This window comes from Myotis myotis, unplaced genomic scaffold (assembly GCF_014108235.1).
Source record: "Myotis myotis isolate mMyoMyo1 unplaced genomic scaffold, mMyoMyo1.p scaffold_m19_p_30, whole genome shotgun sequence".
In the NCBI taxonomy this organism is placed as follows: domain Eukaryota; kingdom Metazoa; phylum Chordata; class Mammalia; order Chiroptera; family Vespertilionidae; genus Myotis; species Myotis myotis.
In genome coordinates this window covers 449,230-476,057 of record NW_023416336.1, presented here as the reverse complement: position 1 = coordinate 476,057, position 26,828 = coordinate 449,230, and the positions used below count along the sequence as shown (strand labels likewise).

Here is a 26,828-nt window from a genome sequence, read left to right as displayed (position 1 = left end):
GGCACAGACCCATGGGATTCAGGCTGCAGAGTCACTTTATCCAAGCTTCATTTCAGAGAGGTGGGAATGATGTCTAGAGAGATGGAACAGTCTTCGCAGAGCTAGCTAGGGACAGAACTGACTCACACGTAGGCTACGGCTGCCATTTCAGGACTCATCCCCCCTCCCCACACTCGGTACCACTGGCTGTGTCCTTCTATTAGTGTTGAGCTTCGTTTTCCTCTGATTTCCCTTTGTCCTGTGTTAATATACCAGATGTGGGTCTACTATATTGGGAAAGCTGTTGCTCACTTGAGATTTGTTTTTTAATATATTTTTATTGATTTGGGGGGGGGGGAGATAGAAACATCAATAATGAGAGAGAATCATTGATTGCTGCCTCCTGCACGCTCCCTACTGGGGATCGAGCCCGCAACCCAGGCATATGCCCTTGACCGGATTCAAACCCACAACCCTTCAGTCTGCAGGCCGGCGCTCTATCCACTGAGGCACACCATCTAGGGCTCACTTGAGATTTTGAAGGCACGCCTTCATCCCATGTCTCACCAGGGTTTGGCAGGTTTCCTAAGTGAGGTTGCTTTTCCCAAGGTTTTTAGGTGGTAGGAAATGAGATTCTGTCCCCAGGTAGGTGGGCCTGTGGAGAAGGTGGCAGGTGGACTCCGTCGCTTATACATCCGCGAAAAGGACCATTGGGACTTACTGTCCTGAAGAAAAAATAAGATCATAAGCAGGAGAGATACCGTGCACCTTTGCCCGGGATCGACCTGGCAGAACCAGGCCTTTTGTGTTGTCATTGACAACCAGAGCAGACTCTGGAAAGAGAAGTCCAGGAAGGCAGTGTGTGTGAGCAAACGCCGTCTATCTCCCTTGGAATCACCGTGGCTTCAAAAGATGTAGCACTGCCCTAACCGGTTTGGCTCAGTGGATAGAGCATCAGCCTGCGGACTCAAGGGTCCCAGGTTCGATTCCGGTCAAGGGCATGTACCTTGGTTGCGGGCACATCCCCAGTAGGGAGTGTGCAGGAGGCAGCTGATCAATGTTTCTCTCTCATCGATGTTTCTGACTCTCTGTCCCTCTCCCTTCCTCTCTGTGAAGAATCAATAAAATATATATATATAAAAAAAAAGATATAGCACTGACACCCAGATGGGAAAACACCAGAGTAGGGAACTCTTAGGTCACCGAGACCACCCCTTTGTCTTGTTCTGATTCTCCATTTGCTTCCAGACTCAGTTACTTCATGTGCCTCGGACCCACTGCATCATAGTGTGAGCCGACCCTAGACTTCCTGGTTCCCAGTTAACTGGAGTGGCACGAGCTAAATTCTCCTAAACAAATGCAGAGAGGAGGTGGCCACCAGTGATGAAAATAAGCCAGGGAGATGGCAGCACTGACCCGGACTTCAGAATAAAATGAGTTTTACAACTTTCCCTCCCGTGTTCCAGGCAGTGGAGATGATGGCTCGGGGAATGCCGTCAGAGGGGTGTACTTGCATAACGCATAGGCTATCATGCATTGCTAATTGCTAGAGGAGATATTTGCATATATGAATATGCTTAATGGGGAGTCATAAACATTTGTCTTTGGTTTTAAACCTCAAATAGGGGGAGACAGTAGTAGCACCAGCTATAAAAACAAATCTGAAAATCAAACAGCCCAATTAAACTCAGATTTTTAAAAAGCCATTAAGATATACCTAAATGAAATGAACTTTAAAGGACTAAAGGCATCATCTGTTAAGAGCCCTAAATGACAAGTAATTCCAGGGAAATCCTGTTAATTAAAAACCACTGCTCTGTGAAATGACCGCTGTTACATGTGCAGGTGAAGTGCCCCTGCGCAGTACCTGTAAGATACAGATGAGCCTGAGACGCAGTTGGCCATCTGTTAAGGGCAGGCGGCTACTTCTGCTTCCTGAGAGTGCTGGGCCTGAAAACATAAGCACCAGCTACAACGTACATTTGCCTGTGGCTCCATTAAGAGTAGTGCACACGTGGAAGTTACCATAATCAAATATGAAGTTGCTGGGTTGCCTTGAACCCACCTTCCTGAGCCGAAGGGAAGATCTCTGCAGATGAAGCGGTTGGCTCTGTTAGAATCACGTGCATCTGCGCGTCACGGTTATCCGCTCTGAGAAGTGGCTGGGGAGGCAGTGCTGGTTTGAGCGCAGTGTGTGAGGGGAGCCAGCCCTGGCAGTCGGACGCTTCCTTGGAGAGCGGTCCCACCCAGTGAACACACATGTGACTTAAGTCAACGGTTGGAGTTTGGACGCCAATGCTGCCACTGGTGGTGAGACCCAGTTTCCACTCGTCTCCTCCTAACAGAGAGAGCCCCCCCCGCACCCCGAGGGGTGCCTGGCAGAGCAGGCCCCGTCGCACCCTTTCTTCCACGCAGTCTGGTCCATACAAGAAAGCAAGACCATTCAGCCCACGGCTCAAAACATGCTGATCCCCTGCACCAGGTGCTCCGGTGCAGACTCGCAGGGCGGCCTCAACGGGCCCCGACTTGTGCTCCTGACAGCAGTTGGGCAGCTCCTGGGTGCTCAGGGCCAAATCCGGGGTCTCCGCCCTGCTGGCTGCACCTCTGCTGTCTGGCATTCACTTGCAAAGTGTGACCTTATGTCTTTTATTTCAGTGTCCCTGTAGTCATCAGGCTGTGGGTCCTGCTAGGGACTCCTGGCCCCGAGGCCGACCACGGGCTCCCAGGGCATGTCTCCTTGTGCACTCAGACTGACGGACATGCTGTCTGTCTTCTGTAGACGTCGAGTCACCTCAGATCAATCAACCACAGCAGCAGTTGCAACCCCTCCACAGCTTCCAGAGAACGTATTTTCTTTGCAAAATGGCCCGAAGCAGAGCAAATGGTTTAGTTTGAAGGCTTCGTTGCAGAAACATCTTTGCCTCCTAAATTGTTTACCCATCAAGTTTCTTAAATGCTCCGCAGCTTTAGTCACCCTCGGAGGTAAAGGAATGTTAAGAAAAGTGAGCATCTATAGATGCTCCTCCTGCACCAGGTTCTGTGCTGAGCGTTTCCCAGGGATCCTGTACTGACTTCTCTGGAAAAGCCTTGAGGCAGGTGTCCAGTCACTCGGCTGGTTGAGCCTCAGAGCTGGACTCACTCAGCCTGGGCAGTCGCTCTGACCTCCAGGCCTGCTGCCCAGCATGCCCACCTCAGAGGATTTGCTGTGGGGGTTGACTGAGGGGGTCTAGACAGTGCTCAGCAGGCCCGGCCAGAATCATTCAAACTTGAGAGCTGCTGCCCTTTATCAGGAGCTCAGACACCAAGAAGGCTCTGGGAACGTGAGGGGCGGGGCTCTGGGTGGTTGGCTTAGACGGGGTGCCCCGGTGAGGGGTGGAGGGGGGTGGCGGGGTGCCAGGAGGGGTCCCCGCACACCCCTGCACTATGTGCAGGTGACCCATCCTAAGCTGTCCTCAGCCTTCTGAGCATCAGAATTGCCTTTTTTCGAAAACGTCATTAGCGGTCCCCACCCCTACCCCATGGCCTAACCGACACTTAGTTTGCACTTTCTTTTACTCTTGGTTTAAAACTTTCGTTTGTGTGGTTCTTGTCTATTGCACCTAGCCCAGTCTTTCCTTTTGCAAATGAACAGACAATAGCCATGTTGTCTCCTGGGCGGGGCGGGGGTGGGGGCAGGGCTGCAGGAGCTATGGACCTGTTTCAGCGGAGGCACAGGCCCGGGGCCTCTTTGCCACACTACCCGACAGCGCTTAGGATGCCGTGGCTGTCACAGCTCTCTTTTCTCTGGCCATGGTTTCTTGTTCAGCTGTAACCTCAAATAGACTTCGCTCCCCCCCACCCCCCACCCCCCAGAGGCCACTCTGATATTTCCAGCATTAAAAGTGGGCAGTTGATAAACGTTACGCCAGAACGAAGTGCGTGAAGGGAACAAGCACTGTGCTTTGGAAGTTGAGTCACAGGGCTCTGCTGTGACCCTCAGAGCCAAGCAGAACGCTGGTCAGGCTCTAGGATGGGCTGAGTCCCAGCGGCCTCCGGGGTGTCTGCTGGAGCTCAGGCTCCAGGCGGCAGGGACTGGGTCTGCGTCTCCGGTTGAGAACAGCAGCCAGAATTGCCCTGAGTTGTGTCTGTTTCACTCAGTGTTTCCGTTGCCCTTTCCTCAGATTCAAGATATTCTGACGTTTCATTGGATTCTGACTTCTCTTGAAGTCTCTCTTGAATGCAGAGTATTCTTACATTTGATCCTTAGTTTTTAGATATGAGCCAGGAGATATTTTTTAAATATGAGCGAGAGCTTCGGTGTTAGGATGGTCACTGCCCCCAAAGCTAGCTGGGTCTCCTGCTTTTCCTCTGAGCGATGACCAGGCACGTGAGTCTCACTGCAAACCCGACCCCGAGGCCAGAGGTGCCCCTGCCTGGGACCAGGGGTGTGAGAGGCTTGTCCACACATTTAGCACATGCTTAAAACAGACAAAACTGAGCTGTTCTCTGTACCTTAGAAGAGACCCTGACGCACTGTTTTCACGGCTGTGGTTACTGTCAGCAGCGCCAGCTTCGTGTGGTGGCCGAGTCACTCGGCTGGTGTGCAGCCCAGCGAAGATCCCTTGCTTTGAAGGGTCTTGGGGTTTCCTGCTCCGGTTGACAGAGGCCTTCAAATCCATGCACACGATTGCCGGGATAAAGATGAAACTTCTCAGTCACCCCTGACAGGACTTCCATGTAACAACAAGGGGGTTGTTAGCAACGATTGTGTGTGTTCTCCCCTCCCTTTCCCTCCCCACTGACAGGACCACCCACACGTAGAACACCCAGTGCTCAAAGGGCAGTCTGTGAGATTAAACCAAATTGCAGTTGGCAGTTTGCCCCAGAAGAGGGAGGAAGGGCTAGAGGCAAGAAACTGGCTGCTTCTCTGGTATTTTTCATCAGAAAGGCATGTGTACCTTTTGGTAGGAAAATAGTCTTGGGGAAGGTGCTCTTAGCCCAGCCAGCAAGCTGGCACTGTACTCTGTCGTCACTGTGCTAGTCACCAAGGACTCAAGGACAAAGAGAACACCATCCCCTCCTTAGCGTCTTCCCAGACAATCCTATATAATAAAGATGTAATATGCAAATGGTCGTTATACCATAAAGCGTAACGACCAACCGCGTAACGACCGGATCACAGATCAGCAGGAGGGTGGGGCAGCGAGCTACACGTGGGCAGTGGAGAGCTACAGGAGGGGGCAGGGCAGCAAGCTATGAGGGCGGGGCAGGGGGTGGGGCGGAGGGAGCTATAGGAGGGCGGAGCAGCCAGCAGAGAGCTACTGGAGGGCGGCAGCAAGCTACTGGCGCACGGATTCGTGCGCAGGGCTACTAGTGCTCTAATAAATCTCCACTACGTCTCCTCTTGGAAGCCGGGGGTACGAGTTCCTGAGGTCAAGGGAAATGAATGGCATGCCAGACGGACATAAAGAGCAGTTGGGGGCACAGTCTTTGCTCTACAGTCTTTGCTGCTGTTTTGTTTGTTTGCTTGAGGTTTAAATAATGAGCGAATGAGACTTCTCACTACTGGCAGGCAGCATAGCCGCAGCCTGTGAGGACGTGGACGTGGCGTCCCAGCGGCTGTGGCTTCAATGGTACGCCACAGTTGCTTAGCAATTCCTCAGTGGTGATCTCAAGGACAATACAAGAGTTTTCCTACTTTTCAAAAGAGGGGCAGATTTATGTCCTAGACTTATGGAATCCAAAGCAGATTGGACCTTAGAGATTGCCAGGAATCACCTCGTTTTATAAACAGGGGAGTTGTGACCTGCCCTAAGCATGAAGCCTTGGGCCAGAACTCTGCCCATGACCCATCCTGGCAGGTCTTTCTCCCAGGTTTACCCCAAAAGTCACCAAGATGACTTATTAAAATATTCCGAGGAATATACTGATGATGGACTTTTAAAGGGATCGAGGCACACTCTAAGGGACCGTCTTTGGAAGGTGACTGAGGAGGAGAGTAAGGCCTTTGGAGCGCAGGGGCCCAGGGCCTTCAGACCCACCCCTGGTGCCCCAGCCTGCGTGCATTTCTGCTGTGGAGCGCACTCCTAAGTGAGATTTCTTTTGAAATGACTTAATCCGAAAACTAATATTCTGTAAAGAAACAATTCAGTGGTGCTGATAAGAATATCATTTTATCATCATCAGAAATCACAGGGCTTGAAGTGTTTTTTGTCTTTTGTTTTACCCTTAACTTTTATGGACCCAGGATTGTGCTGTCATACAGATCTGCGGGCGCGGGGGAGTGGCCTTCGGAGTCTTTCCAGAAGGTCCCCTCTGATCCTCCTCGTCCGGCAGGGTCTGCTGAGGTGTGTCCAGGTCTCCGTGGGAGGGAGCCCCGAGCGGCGTGGCTCACCCTCTAGCGCAGTGGTTCTCAACCTTCTGGCCCTTTAAAACAGCTCCTCATGTTGTGACCCAGCCATAAAATTATTTTCGTTGCTACTTCATAACTGTAATGTTGCTACTGTTATGAATTGTAATGTAAATATCTGATATGCAGGATGGTCTTAGGCGACCCCTGTGAAAGGGTCGTTCGACCGCCAAAGGGGTCGCGACCCACAGGTTGAGAACCGCTGCTCTAGCGTGTTGTTTTCTAGCCTCCGCAGCGTTCCCCTTGGCCCTCTGGTCCTGTTCCCGTGCGTGGCGGTGGACACGGAGCACAGCCGCTGCCACGCGGAAAACCTTCGCAGGAAACGCGACTCACGTTCTGGAAGCCCCCATCTCACGCTGTGACTGCTGTGAGGGGTAATTTTCATGACGTGGCCATGTGTTGCTTCTCGGTGCATCACAGGAAAAGGGCTTCAAACGAACACTTTTCCAAATCAGTACATCAAACGGGCTTATGACTGAAACGTTGCTCGAGTTCATATATTTTGTTGAGAATTACTTGAATTTGCTAAGCATCGGTACCTCTCTGTTCCCTCTTCCAGAATGCTAGAAGATGACCTCAAGCTAAGCAGTGATGAAGAGGAGGGTGAACAGGTAAGCTCCCCTCGGGCTCTGTGCTGTTTGGGCGTGGCACTGTGACGCCGACCTGGCAGACCGTCCCGGACATTAGCTGAGTCATACAAATGCTGAAACATGGGGCCCACGATGCTGGGTGTCCTTTGCTAATGACAATGTTTGGTGCCGTTGGGAAAGTCTGTTAAAATATCTTGACCTTAATTTCCCTTAAAACAGTAATTCTGTGCTTTTTATGGCATTGAAACCAACAGCAGCTATTTATAAGGAAGCTAGCTGGGGTCAGGCTTCAGAGGGGAAGCCTCTTTTTCTGGAAAGCTGACTGGCCTGCTGGCGATGAGGCGTGATCCTAACCTCATCGGCATGCAACAGGCAAGCTGTCCACATTAAATATTGAGGAGTCCTATGCAGATGTTATTAACATTGAGGAGACGCGAGCGTAGAGGTGAGCTACAATGATGAATAAGAAAGCTTCGTGCTCAGAATAGCCCATTTGTCTTAAATGATAAATGTGCTTGAAATGTTCTCCTTTGGTGTTGATTTATCAGCTCCAGACATTAGTCGGGGCTTTGTAAATACTCTTCTGATCAGTCAGTTAAAGTGAAAAAATACCCACTCAACATTCATCACTTTCACCTCTGCGCTCCAGGCAATGCCTGCGTTTTAAGGCATGTTTGGAAACACTAAAGACAGATTTCCCTACACGGTTTCCTTTTTCTTGTTACCTGTGCCGCATTTTGTCAGGGTGGATAAACGTGGGAGGTCTAAGAACGACTCGGAGAGGTTTTTCTAAGTCATTTTTACGTGCACTACAAGCCACGTGAGCCGTTCGGTGGCTCTTGGGAGCGGGAATTTTACATAAAGGTCCCGCGGTCCAGGCGCAGGCGCTGTCTAGACCTGCGGATGGGAACAATGCACAGAGAGCGGGCAGAGGTGAGAGGAAAGTGAAAGGAAGCTCCCAGGAAGAGCGTCTGAGCAGTGTGGCTAGGAGAGCAGCGAGCGAAGCGTCTGCTCACCTGGTGAGAGGTGGTGAGGCACCAAAGAAGCAACTTGGCCTGCGGTTGAACTCGGTGCATCTTGAAACTGGATTGCCAAGCGGAGGGAACCCCAAGTGGAGGGAGGTTAACTGAACCCGGAGGACCACTCGGGGTTCTGGGAAACTGCTCACTGGTCCCAGGTGGAGACACCAGGGCAGTCAGCTGCCCATAACACAGCCACTGTGCTAGACCTAGAGAACAGTTCTCGTCTGGGTCCTCGTCTGTGTGACCATAAGCAAATGATTTCATCTGTGTGTGTTTTCCCAGGGAGAAGTTCACATAGGTGTGTTGTGGATAAGTCACATCAGACGTAGAGATGGTGTAAACTTCATATTGGAAAAGGGATTTCCTAGCTGTTTCACTCCACAAGCCTTTTTTAATTAGCAAAGAATTTCCTGAGTTATTTCCAGGAAAGATTTCCACTGCAAACTCAATTCTAAAAAACTAGTTATCAAAGATGTTCTCTAAGGCAGCAAGAACTTGGAGTTGACTCGTCTTGCTTTATTAGTGACTTCTTTTCCATTTGTAGACACTGATATTATTGTATTGTGATTATAGTGTCAGATCCTTTATTCTTGCATTTAGTCCCTATGTGTGGGCACCTTCCCACCTTTTGCAATGAAAGCAGCTGACAGAATGAATGACTTTTATACAGTAATCTCCTCTTTTTAATTAAGGCTTCACACCGTGGTTGTGTGTGGTAGCTTCAGGGATTGCTCTAACACTAATTATATTATCTGACTGTAGCCTATAATTATACCCTGGCCTAATTACAAAATCGTAATTTCCATGCTTCTCAAAAACTCTAATGATATGGTGAGTTTTTTTTCTCTCCAACACCAAAATACAGTTGTGCCAGAAAGAGTGGACGGAGCCTGGGCACACGTGCGCGCGTACTGCGTCGCTCTGGCATTGGGAGATGATTAGACAATTAACGCAATTGACTTTCAGATGTACTCAGAGTTTGTCCCTTAACTCAAATATTTCAAAAATATATTGTACATTTCCCGGTCTTGGTAAACATAGTATACGAGAATGCGTCATCTTTTCTTCCATGATGCCTGGTTGTCCTGTGAATATTGGTCAACAGCCTGGACATCACAATAAAGCGACATCTACAGGAGCATCAAGCCGCAGTGCCTGCTGGCCCTTCCGGGAGGGGCCTCAGGCCCTAGTGCCTGTGAGTGCTCCTGTCCGTGCTCCCTTTGTCCTCGCTGCCTCGGTGCCCTCAAGGACAAGTAGACGGGCAGGGTGGTGGGTCGGCACGGGCTCAGCGTCCCTGCTCCCTGGGTTCCAGCCCTGCCCTCCAACGCAGTAATTCTGCAACCTTGGCCCACTGCCTCAACTGCTCTTTGCTCCAGTCACGCTATTTGTAAAATTGGAATTAACTTGAGGTCCCCAAAGCCCGCCACTCCCTCAGAACTGTGCTTCCCTGCTGTCTTCATGTCACCAGATCCAATAGGCTTTTTATTGTTTCCTAGTTAACTTATAATTGAGTGAAGCACACGTGGAGAAAAGGACATGTAACCTAAGAGTACAACTTGATGACTATTCATAAACCACACATCACATCTAAACTACCCATGTGCAGGTCTCTTGGAGAGCAGTTGGGCCATTGAGTGTGTGCACGTTCAACTCCAGTAGGTTGTCCCAAACCATTTTCCAAAGCGGTTGCACCGCTGACACTCCCACTGCCAATGGAAGAGAATTCCAGTGGCTCCACATCCTCACATCTGTCTGTTATGTTCATGAGGGATATTGTTCTTAAGGCTTCTTTCTTTGTATCGTCTTTGTCTAGTCTTGGCAGAAGGCCAACAATGGCTTGTAAAATGAACTGAGATGTGTCCCCAGCTCTTCCCCATTTTTGAAGAGATTGTATAAAATTGATGTTAATTCCTCTTTAAAAGTTTGTCAGAATTCTTCAGTGAAACTTAGTGGGCCTGGAGATTTTAAAAACTTATGAATTCTGTTTTCTTTCTAGTTAAAGGGTTATTCAGATTTTTTCACATTGGGTAGGTTATGTGCTCTCTAGATAATCACTTCATCATTTCATTAAGTTGTCATGTGTGTACAAGTGTATCCCTTTATTGTCCTGTTGACATCTGAGCTATCGTGATACCATGTTTTATTCTTGATACTGACCTTTATTTTTGTCTTTGTCAGTCTTGTTGGATGTCTATCAATTTTATTGATCTTTTCAAACGTTTGTTGCATTGATGCTCTCTATCAGTTTTTTCTGTTTTCAATCTCATCGATTTCTTACCTTTATTATTTTTCTACTGCTTGCTTTGGGTTCATTTTGCTCTTTTTTTTCTAGTTCCCTGAGGAAGCTGAGATTATTGATTTGAGATTTGTCCTCTTCCCTAATATAAGCATTTAGTGCTATATATGCACTCTTATCACTGCTGTGGGAACCCTAATCAGAGTACGCCGGATGGTCAAGGCCAATTTGCCTTGTGCATGTGCAAAGGCAATGACACAGCAGTTTTACTGTACACAATGCACAGGTGTACCTTTCTGTGACCCAAATATTGATGTCCCTATTTGGCAAGAAGCCTCTTTTGTCTAAGTCAGTATAAAGATACTAGAGGCCCAGTGCACAAAAATTTGTCCATTCTGGAGTCCCTCAGCCTGGCCTGTGCCCTCTCACAGTCCAGGACCCCTCGGGGGATGTCCACCTGACAGCTTAGGCCCGCTCTCCAGGGGATCGGGCCTAAGCTGGCAGTCAGACATCCCTCTGGCAACCTGGGAGCCCTCGGGGAATGTCCAACTGTGGCCTAAGCCTCAGACCTAAGCCGCAGTCAGACATCCTTAGCACTGTTGAGGAGGTGGGAGAGACTCCCGCCACCGCCGCTGCACTCACAGCCATCAGCCCAGCTTGTGGCTGAGCAGAGCTCCCCCTGTGGGAGCGCACTGACCACCAGGGGGTAGCTCCTGCGTTGAGCGTCTGTCCCCTGGTGGTCAGTGCGCATCATAGTGACCAGTCATTCCCGTTTGTTCTGCTGTTAGGGTCAATTTGCATATTACCCTTTTATTATATAGGATATTGTTGACCAGCCAGTATGTGGCCGCTTTGTAGGGCTGCTTTAAAGAACTGTTTTATCAGATGGCTCCTTATTAGCAATGGCTACGTGGTCTGCAAGAAAGTCTCTCCTGTATGCCTAGGACTGCTCACATCTTCTTCCAATGCCTACTGACTGTGGGGGTACATTTGTGGCATCCAGCTAGGGCACAGCTCCTAGCAGAGAAGGAAGCTGTGAAGGAGCTGTGCCCTAGCTGGATGCCACAATGTTGAGATGTAGTTTTATTGTCATTCAGTTCAGTGAGACTTCCTCTTGGGCGTGGGGATTATTTAGAACCATATTATTTCATTTCCCAACTGTCATCTTACTTGTACTGATTTCTAGTTTGGTTCCATTGTGGTCAAAGAACACATGCTGTGTCATTTCAGTTCTTGTGAATTTATCGAGTAATTTTTATGCCCAAGATCTGGTCTGTGTTGGTATCTGTTTCGTGGGCTCCTGAAAGAATATCTAATCTGTTGATGTTAGGTGGAGTGTTCTGTAAATATCCATTATATCCTGCTGTTGATGTTGCTGAGTTATTCTATATCCTTGCTGACTTTCTGTCTAGTCACTGTTGATTGTTGGAAGAGGAGTGTTGAAATCTCCGATGTTAATTGTGGATTTGTCTGTTTCTCTTTTCCATTATATCAGCTTTTGCTTCACATATTTTGAACCTCTGTTATTTGGTGCATAACATTTTGCGTTCCTGTGTCTTCTTGGTTAATTGCCCCTTTTATTGTTGGAACGTCCCCTCTTTCTTGGGTAATTTTCTTTGTTCTGAGGTCTACTTCATCAATGCCACCACTGCTGCCTTCTTTTGATTAATGTCTGTGTAATGGAACTAATTCCATTCTTCTACTTTCAACCTGCTTATGTCGTTATATTTGAAATGAGTTTCTTATAGACAGCATATCGTTGTCATATTTTAATCCCTTTGCCAATGCCTATCATTTAATTGATGTATTTAGATCATTGCATTTGATGTAATTATTAATACATTAGTGCTGAAGTCTGCCACTTTATTTTTATTTTCTATTCGTTCTTTTTCTCTTCTTTTCTTTTCTTTTCTTTTCTTTTCTTTTCATTTTTCTGTGTTCCTCTTCCTGGCTTCCTATAGGTTTCTTGAACATTTTGGGAACTCCATTTTTATTTATCTGTAATATTTTTTATTTTTATTGTATCTCTTTGTTTAGCTTTTTAAGTACTTGTTCTGGGTACTACATTATATATACATAACTCCTAGCAGTTCACTGGTGGTGGCATTCTACAAGTTTAATCTCCTAGTATCCTATAGTTACCTCTGTCACAGAATTGATGCTAAGTGGATAATATGGGACTTGGTTCTCTCTTCCTGACTTCTTGAGTGAACATCCAGAATGATTCTGCACCTTACTCACCTTTATTTCCCTAGTGAATTCATGGCTGACCGGGAAGTCTCCTCTTCCTATAACCAGAGCCGCACAACCACCCTAATCTTCACTGTTTCTCTCCCTTTCTTCTATTACTGAAAACACTGCCTTCCTCTTTTCCAAAACCCATCCATCTCCTCTGCCCCACCTCCCCACCAGAACCACTCACTGGGTGAACAGTGACCACCACAGACCACGTCTACTTGGTCCTTTCAGCCTCTCCTCTTACCAGAAGATGTACAGCATTCGGCCTTGAAAACTATCAATCACACATTTTTCTTGAGGTGTCTCATACCAAACTCCTGCTTGTTCCAGCCCCTCTGGCTGTTTCTTCTCAGGCTTCTTTGTTGACTGCTCTTCCTCTACCCAACCTCAAATGTTGGAGCCTTTTAGCATTTATTCCTGATTTCTCTACTTCTTTCCCCCACTCTCTCTCTTCTCCCCCTCCCCCCCCCCTCTTTGACTGAGTGGTCTCATGATTCCCATGATCTTCAGTGCTTATATGCTTACAGTTTCTAAAGTTATACCCTCAGCTCAGCGCTCTCTTCTGAACTGAAGACCTTCTTGCCTCTCCCACTTGGATGTCTCACATGCATTTCATATTCAATATGTGCCAAACTGGACTTCTGGTCCTGCCACCCGGTACCCACCCGCACCCAAATGTGAATGTCCTTCTTGTGAATGTTTCCATTTCTGAACACGGCACTGCCAGATGTGTGCCTTGGACTCCTCCTTGACGACTCCTGTTCCCCACATAAATGCTAGTTTTAGCTCTAGGTCCTAGAAGTTCAGCCTCCAAAACTAAATACTAGTCCATTTGTCTCTTTCCATCCTGGCTAGTATAAACCCATCTAGCGTATGTCTATCCCTTCCCCTCTATAATACGACTTTCTCATACTGATTTTTTAAAAATGTAAATCAGATCAAGTCATTTCTTGGTCTAGAACAGCGGTTCTCAACCTGTGGGTCGCGACCCCTTTGGCAGTCGAACGACCCTTTCACAGGGGTCGCCTAAGACCGTCCTGCATATCAGATATTTACGTTACGATTCATAACAGTAGCAACATGACAGTTATGAAGGAGCAACGACAATAATTTTATGGTTGGGTCCCAACATGAGGAACTGTATTTAAAGGGCCAGAAGGTTGAGAACCACTGGTCTAGAATCTCAACTAACCATTCCACTTGGGACAAAATCCGGAGCCAACAGGGCTCTACACAGCGTGGCGCCCCCACTCTTCCCCATCACTTCGCATTGAGCTCATCCGTGGCACTCCAGCCGCGGGGGCCTTCTTTCAGCTCCACCCCCCCCTCCCTGCCCGCAAGCCAAGCGAAGCTTCCTGGGGGGGGGGGGGGGGGGGCTCCCTCATTCTTTCCCTGACCAGCACCTACTCGTCTGGGAAGTACAGCATAGCTTTCACGTCCTCAAGAAGCGCCCCCGTCCCCTAAATTGGACCATGGTTAGCTCTTCTCACAATAACCTTAACCTTTCAAGCCTCATGACAGTTGTAGTTACGTGTTATTTTTACTTTTTAAACTATCTTTTCTCTACCGACGAGGCAGGGACTGTGTCTGGCACAACAGAGGCACTAAATTGAGTGAGTGCACAATGAGGAGATGAATAGACAGTAGTTGCTGCTGTCCATTATCCAGTATCAAAGATTGCTTTTCTCTACCTTTATTTCTTTACCCAATACCGATTTTTCAAATTAGATCTATCCAAAGATCAAAGGTGCTGGCAGAGAAGACCACACGTAAGACCCAAGGTCGTAAGTGGACTGTAGAGTAATGCACCAGTACGCTACCTATTTAGGAGGAAAGCGTCCTTCCGGGTTCCCTGGAAATGTCTGTAGCCACTTAGTACACAGCTTAACGCCAAGCCATGTTGCAGTTACACGTTTTCAGACGCTTTCTTAGACAGAAGCCTCCAAAGCCAGGAGGTGGGTGTCTGCACAGCCTTCCTTTGCGAGGAGAGCAGAACTTTGTGACCTTAGAGCTGGGATTGTGACGGGGTCTACCCAGAGAGCTTGGAGATATCATTGGAATGGAAGCATGTTCTCATGTTTGCTCCTATAAATTTCATACTTGATGAGGTTTGAACTGGGAATAGGATAAACTATGAGAACCAGTTTTCTTGTTTGTCGGGTACGTGAAGGACATGTGATACTTGTAGCAATTTGTTTGATCTCCTTTCCTGTAACTCTTGGTTTTTGAACAATTCCAAGGAGCAGTGTTTCCCTGGAGGGATGTGAATAAGTTAAAAGGTTGAAGACAAAATTATTCCTGAAGCTACAAAGTACCAAAGGCGTTTTTAAATGCATTTGGAAGGGAGATGAGAGTTGTCCTGCATGTGTTGAAAAGGACAGCTCTTCCGGTCATGTCAGGCCAGGCTCGGGAGGGCGGACACGGCAAATGTCTAGATGAGCTTACAGCGAAGGCAGTGTCTCCGAGATGACAAATGTGTAAGCGTGGAGAGAGGAAGGGAGCAGGGTCCAAAGCGAATGGCTACATATGTGCCTACAGCTCTTCCAGTGATTACATTATCCATGCATATTAGGCCGTCTTTTCATTTTAATTACAGAACTGCATATTTCTCTGCAAATGAGCACGGGTTACCCACTTACAACTGACAATTTTAATTTTGCAGGCCATGATCATTGGGTAAAGTCTGTAGAGGGAAAGTCTCCCACTGGCATAATTTACTCCTCACCATGAAGAAAAGTTACCTTTTAATCCCCAATCAATATTTGGAGAGCACAATTAATGTAATAGATATCTAGGTAGTTAACATCAATCTTCAAGTTAAAGAGCCAGTTCCTGTCTTACTTGAATGCGTGGAGTACTAATCATGTCTCTCAGAAGGAATCTCAGTGTGAACGGAAAGCCCGGCTGCACCGGCGCTGCCAGGATGGCTGGCTCAGCCGCACGTCTTGCTCTTTGATACCTTGAGTTTCTCGTGGGGAGACACGGGAACATTCCTGTGTCAGGTCTCTGCTCTGTGCCATAGAGCTCGCTGGATAACGAACACCAGTGTGGGGTGTGGTAGGGAGAGCAGATTGCCCATTGCAGTGAGTGCTATTCATTTTTTCCCTTGTTTCTTTCTAATATGACTATTGCGTAACAGAAAGCAGAGCTTTTCCAAAGGAACCTCTGGCCGTGCCTGTCAATCAGCGACCAAATGCATTGGCTGCACGACACCCAGACGTGGACCACGGCATAGGAGGGTCAGCAGCACCGCTGCACTGCCCTGGGTGCATTTTTCTTCCCGGGATCAGCTTGGTTGATGCTAGAGCTCTTGGCCTGTGAAAATTTATTACCCACAGAGTCCATCTGCATTCAGGCGGCCAAGTCTGAATAAATAGAGTCGTTGTGCTTGTCTGGGCTTTGTGGCCAGAGTTCATCCAGTCGGCTTGACATTCACATCCCAGGAGATTCATAAAAGCCAACACCCTGGTATGTGCTCTTGAATCCTGCCAAAACTGTGCAGAATTATATAAACAGGAGTGGAGGCAGTAATCAGGACCAGGTTTGAGGGGCAAGGCTCCAAAATCAAGTTTCTCCCTGCATTAGAAATGAACTGTAGGGTAGATGTTATTTGGAGTCAAAACAAGAGCTACAAAATTTTTACATAAAAGTCATTCGAGAGTAATCTTGAATGCCTACTAAGTGCCAAATTGTACAAGACGCTGGCTTGTTGGTCTTGATGAATTCCTCATTGGTAATATTCATTATAGTAATTTGTCCTCAAAAATTGGGAGTAAATTTTAAATATCAGGAAATGCCAGGCCCTTGCTTCAATGCATATACACACCACATATCTAGTATTACATGTATATTAACCCTAATAGCAAAGTAGAAAAAAAGGTAGCTTACTTTGTGTTCATGTTTAGTATTGCACAGTTTAACCATACTGACAAATTGGTCCCTTTTTAATGTGGGAGCAGAGCAATCACTCTAATTGAAAACGACTGCCTGTCAGATCTTCGTCATCTGCACATGAAGGAATCACTCTTGGAACCTTCAGTCACAACCACTGAAACCCAAGTGTTCAGCAGAAGGCTTATGTTTATATGTTTAAGTTCTCAAACTTAGTTAAGTAATTATATTTTATCAGTAAAATTTTACTGCCACCATAGGCAACTGCAAAATTCTCTTAAGATGGCCAGTTTTATTATATCATGACTTTTTTTTCTAAACATTTTGTGAAAAACGCTAGCGTAGGTGGGGGTACATAAAAATGTAATTGCCTTTTTTTTCTTGTTAATGAACTATAATCTCCAAAATTGAATGGTCAACCAGCTTCAGTGTCACTGAGCACAGATGTAAAAAGGCCCACACCCTGTTTCCCAAAATGTTTTCTCAGACGCCCGCCGGGGACCTGACTGAGATTTATGTAGACGTGGTTGTGTCCAACCAGCTTGGACCTTAGGACGTGCCTGATTTCAGTCTGAGGACCCTGACTAGAAATCAGGAAAATGAAAAAAAAATTATGTAAAAATCATAGGTGATTCATTAAATTTAGGCAAACATATAGTTAACACAAAAATGAGAATTATTGCTTTGTCAAGTTGAAGAATTCATGAAAGGAGAAACATTTTTTAAGTTAAGCATTTCGTTAATGGTGCACATCAATGCCACCCAAGTAGCCCCTCCAATGGGAGCGCAGAAACTGCTGTGCGTGTTACTGACAGGCAGCTCTTCTCACTCAGGGCCAACAGGGCCGCTGTGGGGAGAGGGGTGGACTCCTCCCTCCAGGGGACGCTCCTATTTAACGCACAGGCATAGTCCTTTGTCCTGTGACTTGAATGGTGTCTTCCTTCAATAGCTTTTTCAGAAGTGCAGCCATTCAAGAGTGGGTGCTCCTGCAAGTGCATGCTATCACTCCTGCCCAGGCGTGGGGATTCCCTAAATCACTCAGGTTTTTGGTCCAGCTCTACACTTGGAAAGTTTTGTTTACATTTTTGTTTTTCCAAGTCTTCATGGGGCTGGTTATCTCATAAGCACAGCTTTTCTCAGGAGACGCTCTTAGCCCGTTATTGCTACATGGAGCATAATCATTTGTGGTAATTCAGCACCCCAGGCACTTCCCAGTGCCATGCTGACCAGATCTGCAGCCAACAGGTTGTGCTGAGTGAAACAAGGCCATCTTCCAGAAGTGGCCAGACAGTCCCCCGAATGCCAGGCCACAGCCATGGTCCTCCGCAGACTGCGCAAGTGTGGGGGTGCAGGTAGCCGGAATCTCTCTCTGGGAGGTCTGGTCCAGCAACAGGTCTCTGGGCACCTCTCCTCTCAACTGGGACTTTATTCATAAAAGTCCAAGGCCATTCAGGAAGGGCATGAGATTACAACATATTATACATGAACACACTTTCATGCACTAGTATAAATAAACCATAGCAATGGTCACTTGAGAGGTGAAAAGTCTAACACCAATAGCAATAATAACACAATGAGAATAGGTTCAGCTTTCTCTTCTGTTACATAATTGATTGGCAAAGTGCAATTTTGAGAATGTTTCCTAACCATTAATTTTGAATTCTGTCAGTTTCTACCTTCAACTATTGTTATTTTTGTCTGAGTAAAAGAGATGTTTAAGTGAAACATAAAGACAGACTTAATTTTGGTTCTTCAAATGCAGGTTGTATGTTTAACAAAACTATCAAAACATTGATGTTCCCTCCATCTTGCCTTTATACGAAAACAAAACAACATTTGCATCCCACAACTTGGGCCCCAGTTGCATTCCTAAGAGTAACCACCGACCAAGGTCAGCGGAAGGTCAGTGGGACTCCACCAGGCACCCTATTGAGGCATCATAAGAACTTGGTTGAAAGCTCCAAAAGGCATTTGGCAGACCCAACAAAATGGGAAGCGACTAAACCCCGTGCCCCGCTGTGCCCAAGATGAGCATCATTAATGGGCCGTTGCCATCTGGCTGTGCCCAGGCCTGGCCAGCTCTGCAAGTGCCCTGGAAGGTGGGTTCCAGCAGCACGTGCTGCCCCAAGCCCTGAGGAGCAGCCACAAAGCCAGGGTGGAACCTGCAGGACTGGGGCCACATCACGCTTCACCCCAACTTCACCTCTGCTCCCAGGAACAGGATTTCAGACCCAAATGCTGTCCATAGAGCAGCTCCAAGCAACCAGCCGCCACCAGATCCGCGGGTTATTCTAGTGAGTTTGCTTTCACTTTGAAATTGTAGGTGCCAGACAAGCACCTGTGCGTAATCACACACACACACACTCACACACACACACATGTGCACTCACACACACGCACACACTCACACACACGCACACTCACACATACACAAACACGCTCACACACACACGCGCACTCACACACACATGCGCACATGAGTACACACACACTCACCCTGTCAGTGCTCTGCCCGAGTCCAGGGCTTTCTGCCCCTCTCACAATTCTGAGAATCACCCACCAAGCCCGGGTCTCCTGCCACCACCCACCAGCGCCTGAGAGTCCACAGTGGTCCTTGCACCTGCCCAGCCCTAGCCCAGCAGCTCTTTCCTTATATATGTAGTCCTGCCGTGGTGAGGTCAGAGGTGGAAAGAATTCTTCCCCGGGAGCTCCTGGAAAGCTCTCAGATAAACAATGTGATTCCACCTGCGAACTTCCTGAGAAGATATCAGTCTCAGAGTCCTGAAACCCTCCCGTCCCTCCGCAAACCCCCATCCAGGAGATGCCGCCTGCACTTCCTCTTTAGCATCCCCTGAGAAAGCTCGCCCAGCGTCTGTTAGCGTCCTCAGCATCCACTGGCTCTCTTTAAGCTGAAACTCGCAGAATTCAAGATTCGCCCAGTCCCCTTCCCTTCACCCTCTGTGCTGATACTGCAGTGGGGCCGAGGCCGGGCTGGGGCTGGCCTTGCTGCTCTGTGACCAGGAGCCAGCCAGCCTTAATGTGCCGGGACAGAAGTACTACGGAGATTAGTGGAAAGTATTCCGTATTGATATAAGTATATATTACAGAGGCAGATCTGAGTGTAAAACTCTTAAAATAGACATTTTTACATCCTCCTTCTTCCCTTTCTGTTCCCCTCAAAAGTGTCCTTTCTTTGCATTACTGACACTTTTTTAAATGCTCATTTCAGTAATAGGAGAGGTGTATAGGAAGAATGCAAGACCATTAATTTTATAGGAAAAGGCAAGGAGCTAATTATAGAAAATAGAGCTCAAAGGTGGAGGAGGAAGAGAGAATGGTGGGCTGAGCTTTGGAGGAGAGGGTGAGGAGGAGGGAAGGAGGCAGAGAGAGAAGGCACTGCCACCGGGTGGGTGTTAGAAAAGACAGCTGAGTGAGAAGATTCTGAGGGGGTTCTCCCCCTGGAACTTCTCTTGTCAAGAATCTTTGATTTCGCCCTAGCCGGGTGCATAGTGGTTAGAGCATCGGCCCCCAGACTGAAGGCTCTAGGGTTCGATTCCAGTCAAGGGCACGTACCTCAGTTGCAGGCTCCATCCCCAGTCAGGGCGTGTGCCGGAGCCAACCAATCGATGTGTCTCGGTCTCTCCCCCTCCCTCCCACTCTCTCTAAAAATCAATGGGAAAAATATCCTCAGGTGAGGATTAACAAAACAAAAAAATCTTTGATTTTACCTTATTTTCAAGGCTTTCGTGGCATTTTTGTGAGAGATAGTCGTGATTGGATTTGTTTTACATGTAAGGTAGGGACAGAGTCAACCAAACAGCTAATGGTCACTGTGGGCCCAGTGGTGAAATGAGGCAGTTTTCTGTTTGCCTTAGTTGTTGTTTGTTGTTGGCCTCCTATATGTACTAATTTTTTTCTGAAATGAACACATACCACTTGGACAAGTGAAAAAATATATAAAAATTGGGGGCTGGGAATTTAAACGTATCCCTGTGATTATGTCTCACACACACACAACAAAGGTGAGGTGTGAAATCTGAAAGGCTTTGGCTAGATATGACGTTTTGCAACTTGAGAACATCGGTAACAAGAGAACCGAGCTCATGAGTGGGGCTGAGTTTTGAGAACATATTACTTAGGAGGACAAAGTGTTTCTGTTTGGAACAGAAGGTTAGAGACTGGTAATAACACCTGCCCAGCAGGGACCCTGAACAGTCCCCTATGTGCAGCCTTAATAGACGCTTTTACTGGGAAACACTGGTGCAAATGAATTTCTTACACGGAAAGGAGTTTCATGGAGTTTGCTATTTTGGTTTTTAACAAAATTGTAGTTCAGCAAAGATCTCTCAGATCCTTCTACCTTTAGGGTAACTGATCATTGATGGACGATGCCTGTTTAGTAAAAGCAAAATGCTCCTTGTTCATTCCTTTAAACAGACAAACAAAAAGCAAAGGAATGCTTGCTTGTAATTGCACTGGCAGAGCTTGAATAGATGTTAGAATCTATGTTCAAGACCAATGCCCAGTTGCCAATCTTGTGCTCTCACCCTCTGACAGGACAGGTGTTATGGAACGAGGTGGAACTGACTGAATGAATGGGAGAGCCTAACCCATCACCCCCAGGGGCCGGGGAGGCCTCACTAAGGCGTGCTCACCTGGAGGCAGGACATGATATTGTCAAGCATTTGTGTGCCCTGTGCTGTTGGCTAGACCTGGTGCCAAGGTTGTTCAATAAAGAAACTGGCACCCACTTCTGGCCTCAAGGAGCTGGCATCTGGCCTCCCTAAGACTAGCCCTTTATGGGGTGGGTGTCCACTCCCCAGGCAGAAGCAGTGGGACGGCAGTGCCACAGCTCATGAAGTGCAAATGGCTCCCATGCCCTGGCCTCCTCACTGGGCTACATTCATAGCCTCCCACGTGGCCTGGGTCTTCCTCCCATCATCTTCCACTTCACACTGACCTCTCACCCCCACCCCACCACCCCCTCCTGAAATCCTCCTGACTTCTCACCCCCACTCCACTCCCCCAAAGACCTCCTGACCTCTCACCCCCACTCCACCACCCCCTCCCGAAATCCTCCTGACTTCTCACCCCCACTCCACTCCCCCAAAGACCTCCTGACTTCTCACCCCCACTCCACCACCCCTCCCGAAATCCTCCTGACCTCACCCCACTCACCCCCAAACTCCTCCTCACCCCCACCCCCCCCCCAAAGCCTCACTAGACGCTCTCACCCCCACCCCACCCCCCCCCACACCCACCCACCCAAAGACCTCCTGACCTCTCACCCCCACTCCACCACCCCCTCCCGAAATCCTCCTGACTTCTCAGCCCCACTCCACCCCCCCGAAATCCTCCTGACTCTCACCCCCACTCCACCCCCCCAAAGACCTCCTGACTTCTCACCCCCATTCCCACCCTCCCGAAATCCTCCTGACTTCTCACCCCCACTCCACCCCCTCCCGAAATCCTCCTGACCTCTCACCCCCACTCCATCCCAAAGACCTCCTGACCTCTCACCCCCACTCCACCCCCCCAACCTCCTGACCTCTCCCCCCACCCACCACCCCTCCCGAAATCCTCCTGACCTCTCACCCCCACTCCACCCCCCAAAGACCTCCGGACCTCTCACCCTGCACCCCCCACCACCACCCCATGAAGACTTCCTGCCCGGGCGCACTGGGACCCTCTGACTCATAGTGGCACCCTCATGACAGTCAGTGTGGCCCACCATGAAGGATGCCTGATACCTTCCAGCCCTCGCCCTCAGCGGGGCCCTCGCCCTCAGTGGACCCTCACCCCTGGGAGGATCCAGTGCCTGTAGATGAGGAGCAGCCTCATTGCATGTGCTCACATTGTCATCACCTTTCCCTTCTCTCTCCTAACTCCTAGCAGCTGCCCTGAGTTTTATTTGTGACCGCACAGACCGCAAGGCCTGGCAGCGGAGGTCACAGGTGGTTCAGAGTGTCGCTCTAGCGAGTCAAGGTCCTGGAAATGCTCTCAACCCCTCTCAGGAGATCAGAATCGCCCAATTAGTAACTGACTATCACTGACAGCCTGGCTTCAAACATGGCCCCACGCCAGGCGGTTGGTAACAGGGCACCGATTGTGAGGTGATGTCATCCAGGCACTTCACCTGGCATTGTGGACCCTAACCAGCATTCTCATGGGGTGTAGCAGGTGCTCAGTAAGTGTGTGCTGTTGCCTCCATTGGATTTCTGGTAGACATAAACTAACCCAAGCAATCCAGTGTTAAAAAACAAAACTAGGCAGCCTTTCTCTAAAGCCAAAGTGGACCCACGTTTTAAAGAAAATGAAGTAGAGAAAGAATATATAGTGCAGAAAGAAATGTATTTTAACACATCTCTCAGATCAGAGCCATGGCAAGTAGTAATTGGTCATCTGCAGAAGTTACCTTCTCACATCCTACCCGCTGATCCACCGGTAGCTGATTCACCTCCTCGCATCCTACCTGCTGATCCACCGGTAGCTGATTCACCTCCTCGCATCCTACCTGCTGATCCACCGGTAGCTGATTCACCTCCTCGCATCTTACCCGCTGATCCACCGGTAGCTGATTCACCTCCTCGCATCTTACCCGCTGATCCACCAGTAGCTGATTCACCTCCTCGCATCCTACCCGCTGATCCACCGGTAGCTGATTCACCTCCTCGCATCTTACCTGCTGATCCACCGGTAGATGATTCACCTCCTCGCATCCTACCTGCTGATCCACCGGTAGCTGATTCACCTCCTCGCATCTTACCTGCTGATCCACCGGTAGCTGATTCACCTCCTCGCATCTTACCTGCTGATCCACCGGTAGTGGATTCACAATGAGTGTTGTCACAAAGAAGCTCTTTCTGGGTGAGGATGAGCTAGGATCTCTGCCTTCAGTGTCTTCCAGGAACTTGAGGAGCCAAGACTAAAATTCTCATGAAGCAGGTGGCGAACTTTTCAAGAGAAGAAAGAAGCCTATGCTCATCCAGGTTCCAGACGAGGAGTTGAGAGAAAGGTGCCCGGGAGCTCGGGTGTTCGGCGACACTGACAGGCAGAATCTCAGTAGAGGGAGGAGCAGCCAGGAAGAGCCAGAAAATGGCAGATGCGTTGGTTTGACTTCAGAGACACTGAGAATCGAAGCGATCTGTCCCTGTTGACCCCCTTCGGAGCTGTTTGCTTTTTGACAAGCTCCTCGGCCCCTGAAGTTCTGCCTCCGCACCTGATCGAATTGTATTTGCATCGAGCCTCCTTGATCCAGCAGCCCCATGGCCAGTGTGCTGAGAAAAGCACTTTCTCTCCTGTTGTCCCCAGCTCCCTAGCTCCCTTTGGGGGCGGGATATCCCCTTTCACTCTCAAAAAATGTTCTTGTTTGGATGATGTATGTTGTTATCCCCAAATCGACCTGACCCCCCATAGGGAACAGAATAAGATCCAAGTCTCCTGAACAGAATGCTTCCTGGGCAGCATCTGTAGGCATCTGGGAATGCGAAGTGCTTACTGTTACAGAGGGAAAACCAGAGAGCAGGACTCTTCTTTTGTCTTGCCAGTATTCTGAATGGGTTGGAGGACACCAAATGGAAGGGCACAACACTCAATGACGTGCCCAGCTGGTGGTGGCCAGGGCACGTGCCCAGGTTGCAGGTTCATCCCCAGTGTGGGGCATGCAGCTCAGTCCCCAGTATGTGGTGTGCAGGAGGCAGCCGATCAGTGATTCTCTCTCTTCGTTGATGTTTCTATCTCTCTTTCCCTCTCCCTTCTTCTCTGAAATCAATAAAAATATATATTTTTTTAAAAAGAACGAACGAGGACTCCAATGAAAACGAACAGCATGAAAGTTCAGTAAATGAAACAGAATGTGTTAACCGATGTGGAAGGAAATTAAGCAGTGAAATACATTAATGAATACAAGTCTCAACTTCAAAAGAATGGCGAGAAAGAATGTAAAGCCTTACTGGACAGAATTCCCACAGAGACACGTGATGGGACCTAAACTTCATGGCATGCTTCATAACAGCTGAACACAAATGACCAAAAACGAGCTGGGATGGCATTTATTCGAGCAGTTGAATGTGGATACAGCCTTCCAACAGGTGGAGCAATTTGACTCGGCTCACAGCCACAGAGATGCCACCCTCGCTGTCAGGATAACACGCCTGTGCTGGGAACAGCGCAGATGGGCTGCGTGCGTGTGGAATGGACAGGCTGTTCTAGCCAGCTGACCCGAGCCTGCTTCTCTTCAAATGAGAGCAAACTGTAGCTCCGGCGCATTAGCCTGTATCTCCTTTTTATGACTGTAATTTGTCAACAATATGCAAATGTTTTGCACTTCATTGGCATTTGACAGCTGCGATCTATGTGTCCAGACATCTATTTAGCATCTCCACCTGAACATCCTGAAAACAACTTGAACTTCACATATCCAAATTAAGCTTTGCCCTAACCCCTGCCCCTGCCCCCACCTTGCCTGTCCCAGTCAGTGGCCCTCCATCTATACCAGGGGCTCAAGCTGGAACCTGGGGTTCATTCCTGCCGCCAACCTTGGCCCGTCACATCCAATTGATCGTCAATTTCCTCAGTTCTGCATCCAAAATGTAACACAAACTCTCTTCACCTTCATTGCTACCATGCACTTCTCTTGCTTAGATTAATGCAACAACCTTAAACATTGAACCTTCCTGCCCAAATCCATTTACCAAACAGAAGCCAAAGTGAAATTTGAAAAAAAAAATAAATAAATAAATCATACTGCCTTGCTCCCTCCTTTATTTTTTTTAATTATAGATCCATCATCCCTGACTGGTGTAGCTCAGTGGTTAGAGTCGCCCTGGGCATCAAAGGGTCATGGGTTTGATTCCTAGTCAAGGGCATGTACCTGGGTTGCAGGTTCGATCCCCAAGCCTGGTCCAAGGACATGCAGAAGGCAACCAATCAGTGTGTTCCTCTCCCCCCCCCTTCCTTCCACTCTCTCTAAAATCAATGGAACAAATATCCTTGCGTGAGGATTAACAAAAAACTTCTATTGAATCATCAGAAGATGCAGAGAATGTACGAACAGGCCCCGTACATCCCTTACCCAACTTCCCCTAATGTGAACCACTCCGCGGTTTCTTAGGTGGAGAGCACCCCAAATCCTTAACTTGACCTCCAAAGCCCTTGGGATCTGCCAGTGTCCCCACCACCCGCTGAGTTCCCTCACAGTGGCCTTCTTGTAGTTCTTTAACTGAGTAAGGACCTAGGCCTGCATGGAGCTCATTCTTCCACACCCCCTCTCACTTCTCTGCTCCAGTAACTCTTGTTTATCCTTTAGGCATCAGCTTAGTTACCCCTGACTTAGTGGGCCTTCCTCACCCACTCATTCCAAGGGAGGTCCCCCGGCACCCACTCCTCTTCGGCCAGAGCCCCTGCAATCTAGAACGTTTGTGCAATCAAGAATGTGTAACTTTTATGTCTGACACCTCTAGGCCCTACATACAGTATGGCGAGAGCTTTCTCTGTTTGATTGTAACTCACACCCAGCCTGTTACCTGCACACCACAGGTGCTTCAGATTGAACCATGGAGCTGTCCGGTTCGTTCTGTTTCCATCAGGAAGGAACGAAACTGCATCTTCCTGGCACCCTCTGAATCCCAGCCTCTTCCCTCGCTCCCCTCCGCACTCCAGCGTCCATAGCCTGCCCTGCCCGCAACCCGGTTACAATAAGGGCACCTCATTTCTCCTTTGATTTTCCTTCAGTAGCAGAAGGACTAGTAACTTATTTCTCATACATTGAAACCTGGATTTCTACTGCTTCTGTCCCACGTTCCAAGCTTTCTATAATGAAGACAGAAAAAAAAAGCCATCTCTTGAAAAGAACTGGAAAATGATTATTTCTGGCAGAAAACTTGTCTCAGAGCTTATGCTTCAGAGTCACTCGTGAATGCGTAAGGCACTTGGGAAAGATCAGCGTAGCGTTCCCTTCACCCTCCCCACTATTTTGCTGAGAACTGGATGAGGAAAGTTACCAGCCGAGGTGATGATTCAGGAAGGGAGAAGTGTGGGTGCTGTAACACACAACGCTTGAAAGAAGGAAATTCATCTAGTTTACGCTGTGTCTTCCTTCAGCCTTCAATTATGAGTCACCTACGCAGTTTTTTCTCTGCGATTTAGTTCCAATGTTTATTTATTTTATTATTTTCAACAGTAAAAAAAAAATAGTGTCCAAAAGCCAACGTTTATTTAAAAGAAGAGCAGTAAAAAAATAAAATAAAATAAAATTGGCGGTCTTTGCTTTGGTGTATGACATACCATTTTAACTTAATGCCATAAAGCTGTTTTAAAGTTATTGTTTAAAACTTTAACATATTCTCATCTGCTTTCTTGATGGATGGTGAGCCGTCTCCATAACGTGTTTAATGTTGTAAAATAACTGCAAAGTAAATAGCGCCATCAAATTCAGGCATGAAAAATTGTGGTGCAGGTGGCCGATGGTGCTCCGTGCCACGGTG

General features: G+C 48.1%; 1 protein-coding gene across 2 annotated transcripts in view; it reads left to right on the top strand.

Annotated features, from left to right (window-relative positions):
* The window catches only part of AFF3 (AF4/FMR2 family member 3), a 498,351-nt gene that overhangs the window by 370,225 nt on the left and 101,298 nt on the right, over window positions 1-26,828 (top strand). For both annotated transcript variants that reach the window (XM_036302283.1, XM_036302282.1), the window contains one exon: window positions 6,927-6,978. In XM_036302283.1, coding sequence (XP_036158176.1) covers window positions 6,927-6,978 — 52 coding nt within the window. The remainder of the gene's footprint in view (window positions 1-6,926; window positions 6,979-26,828) is intronic.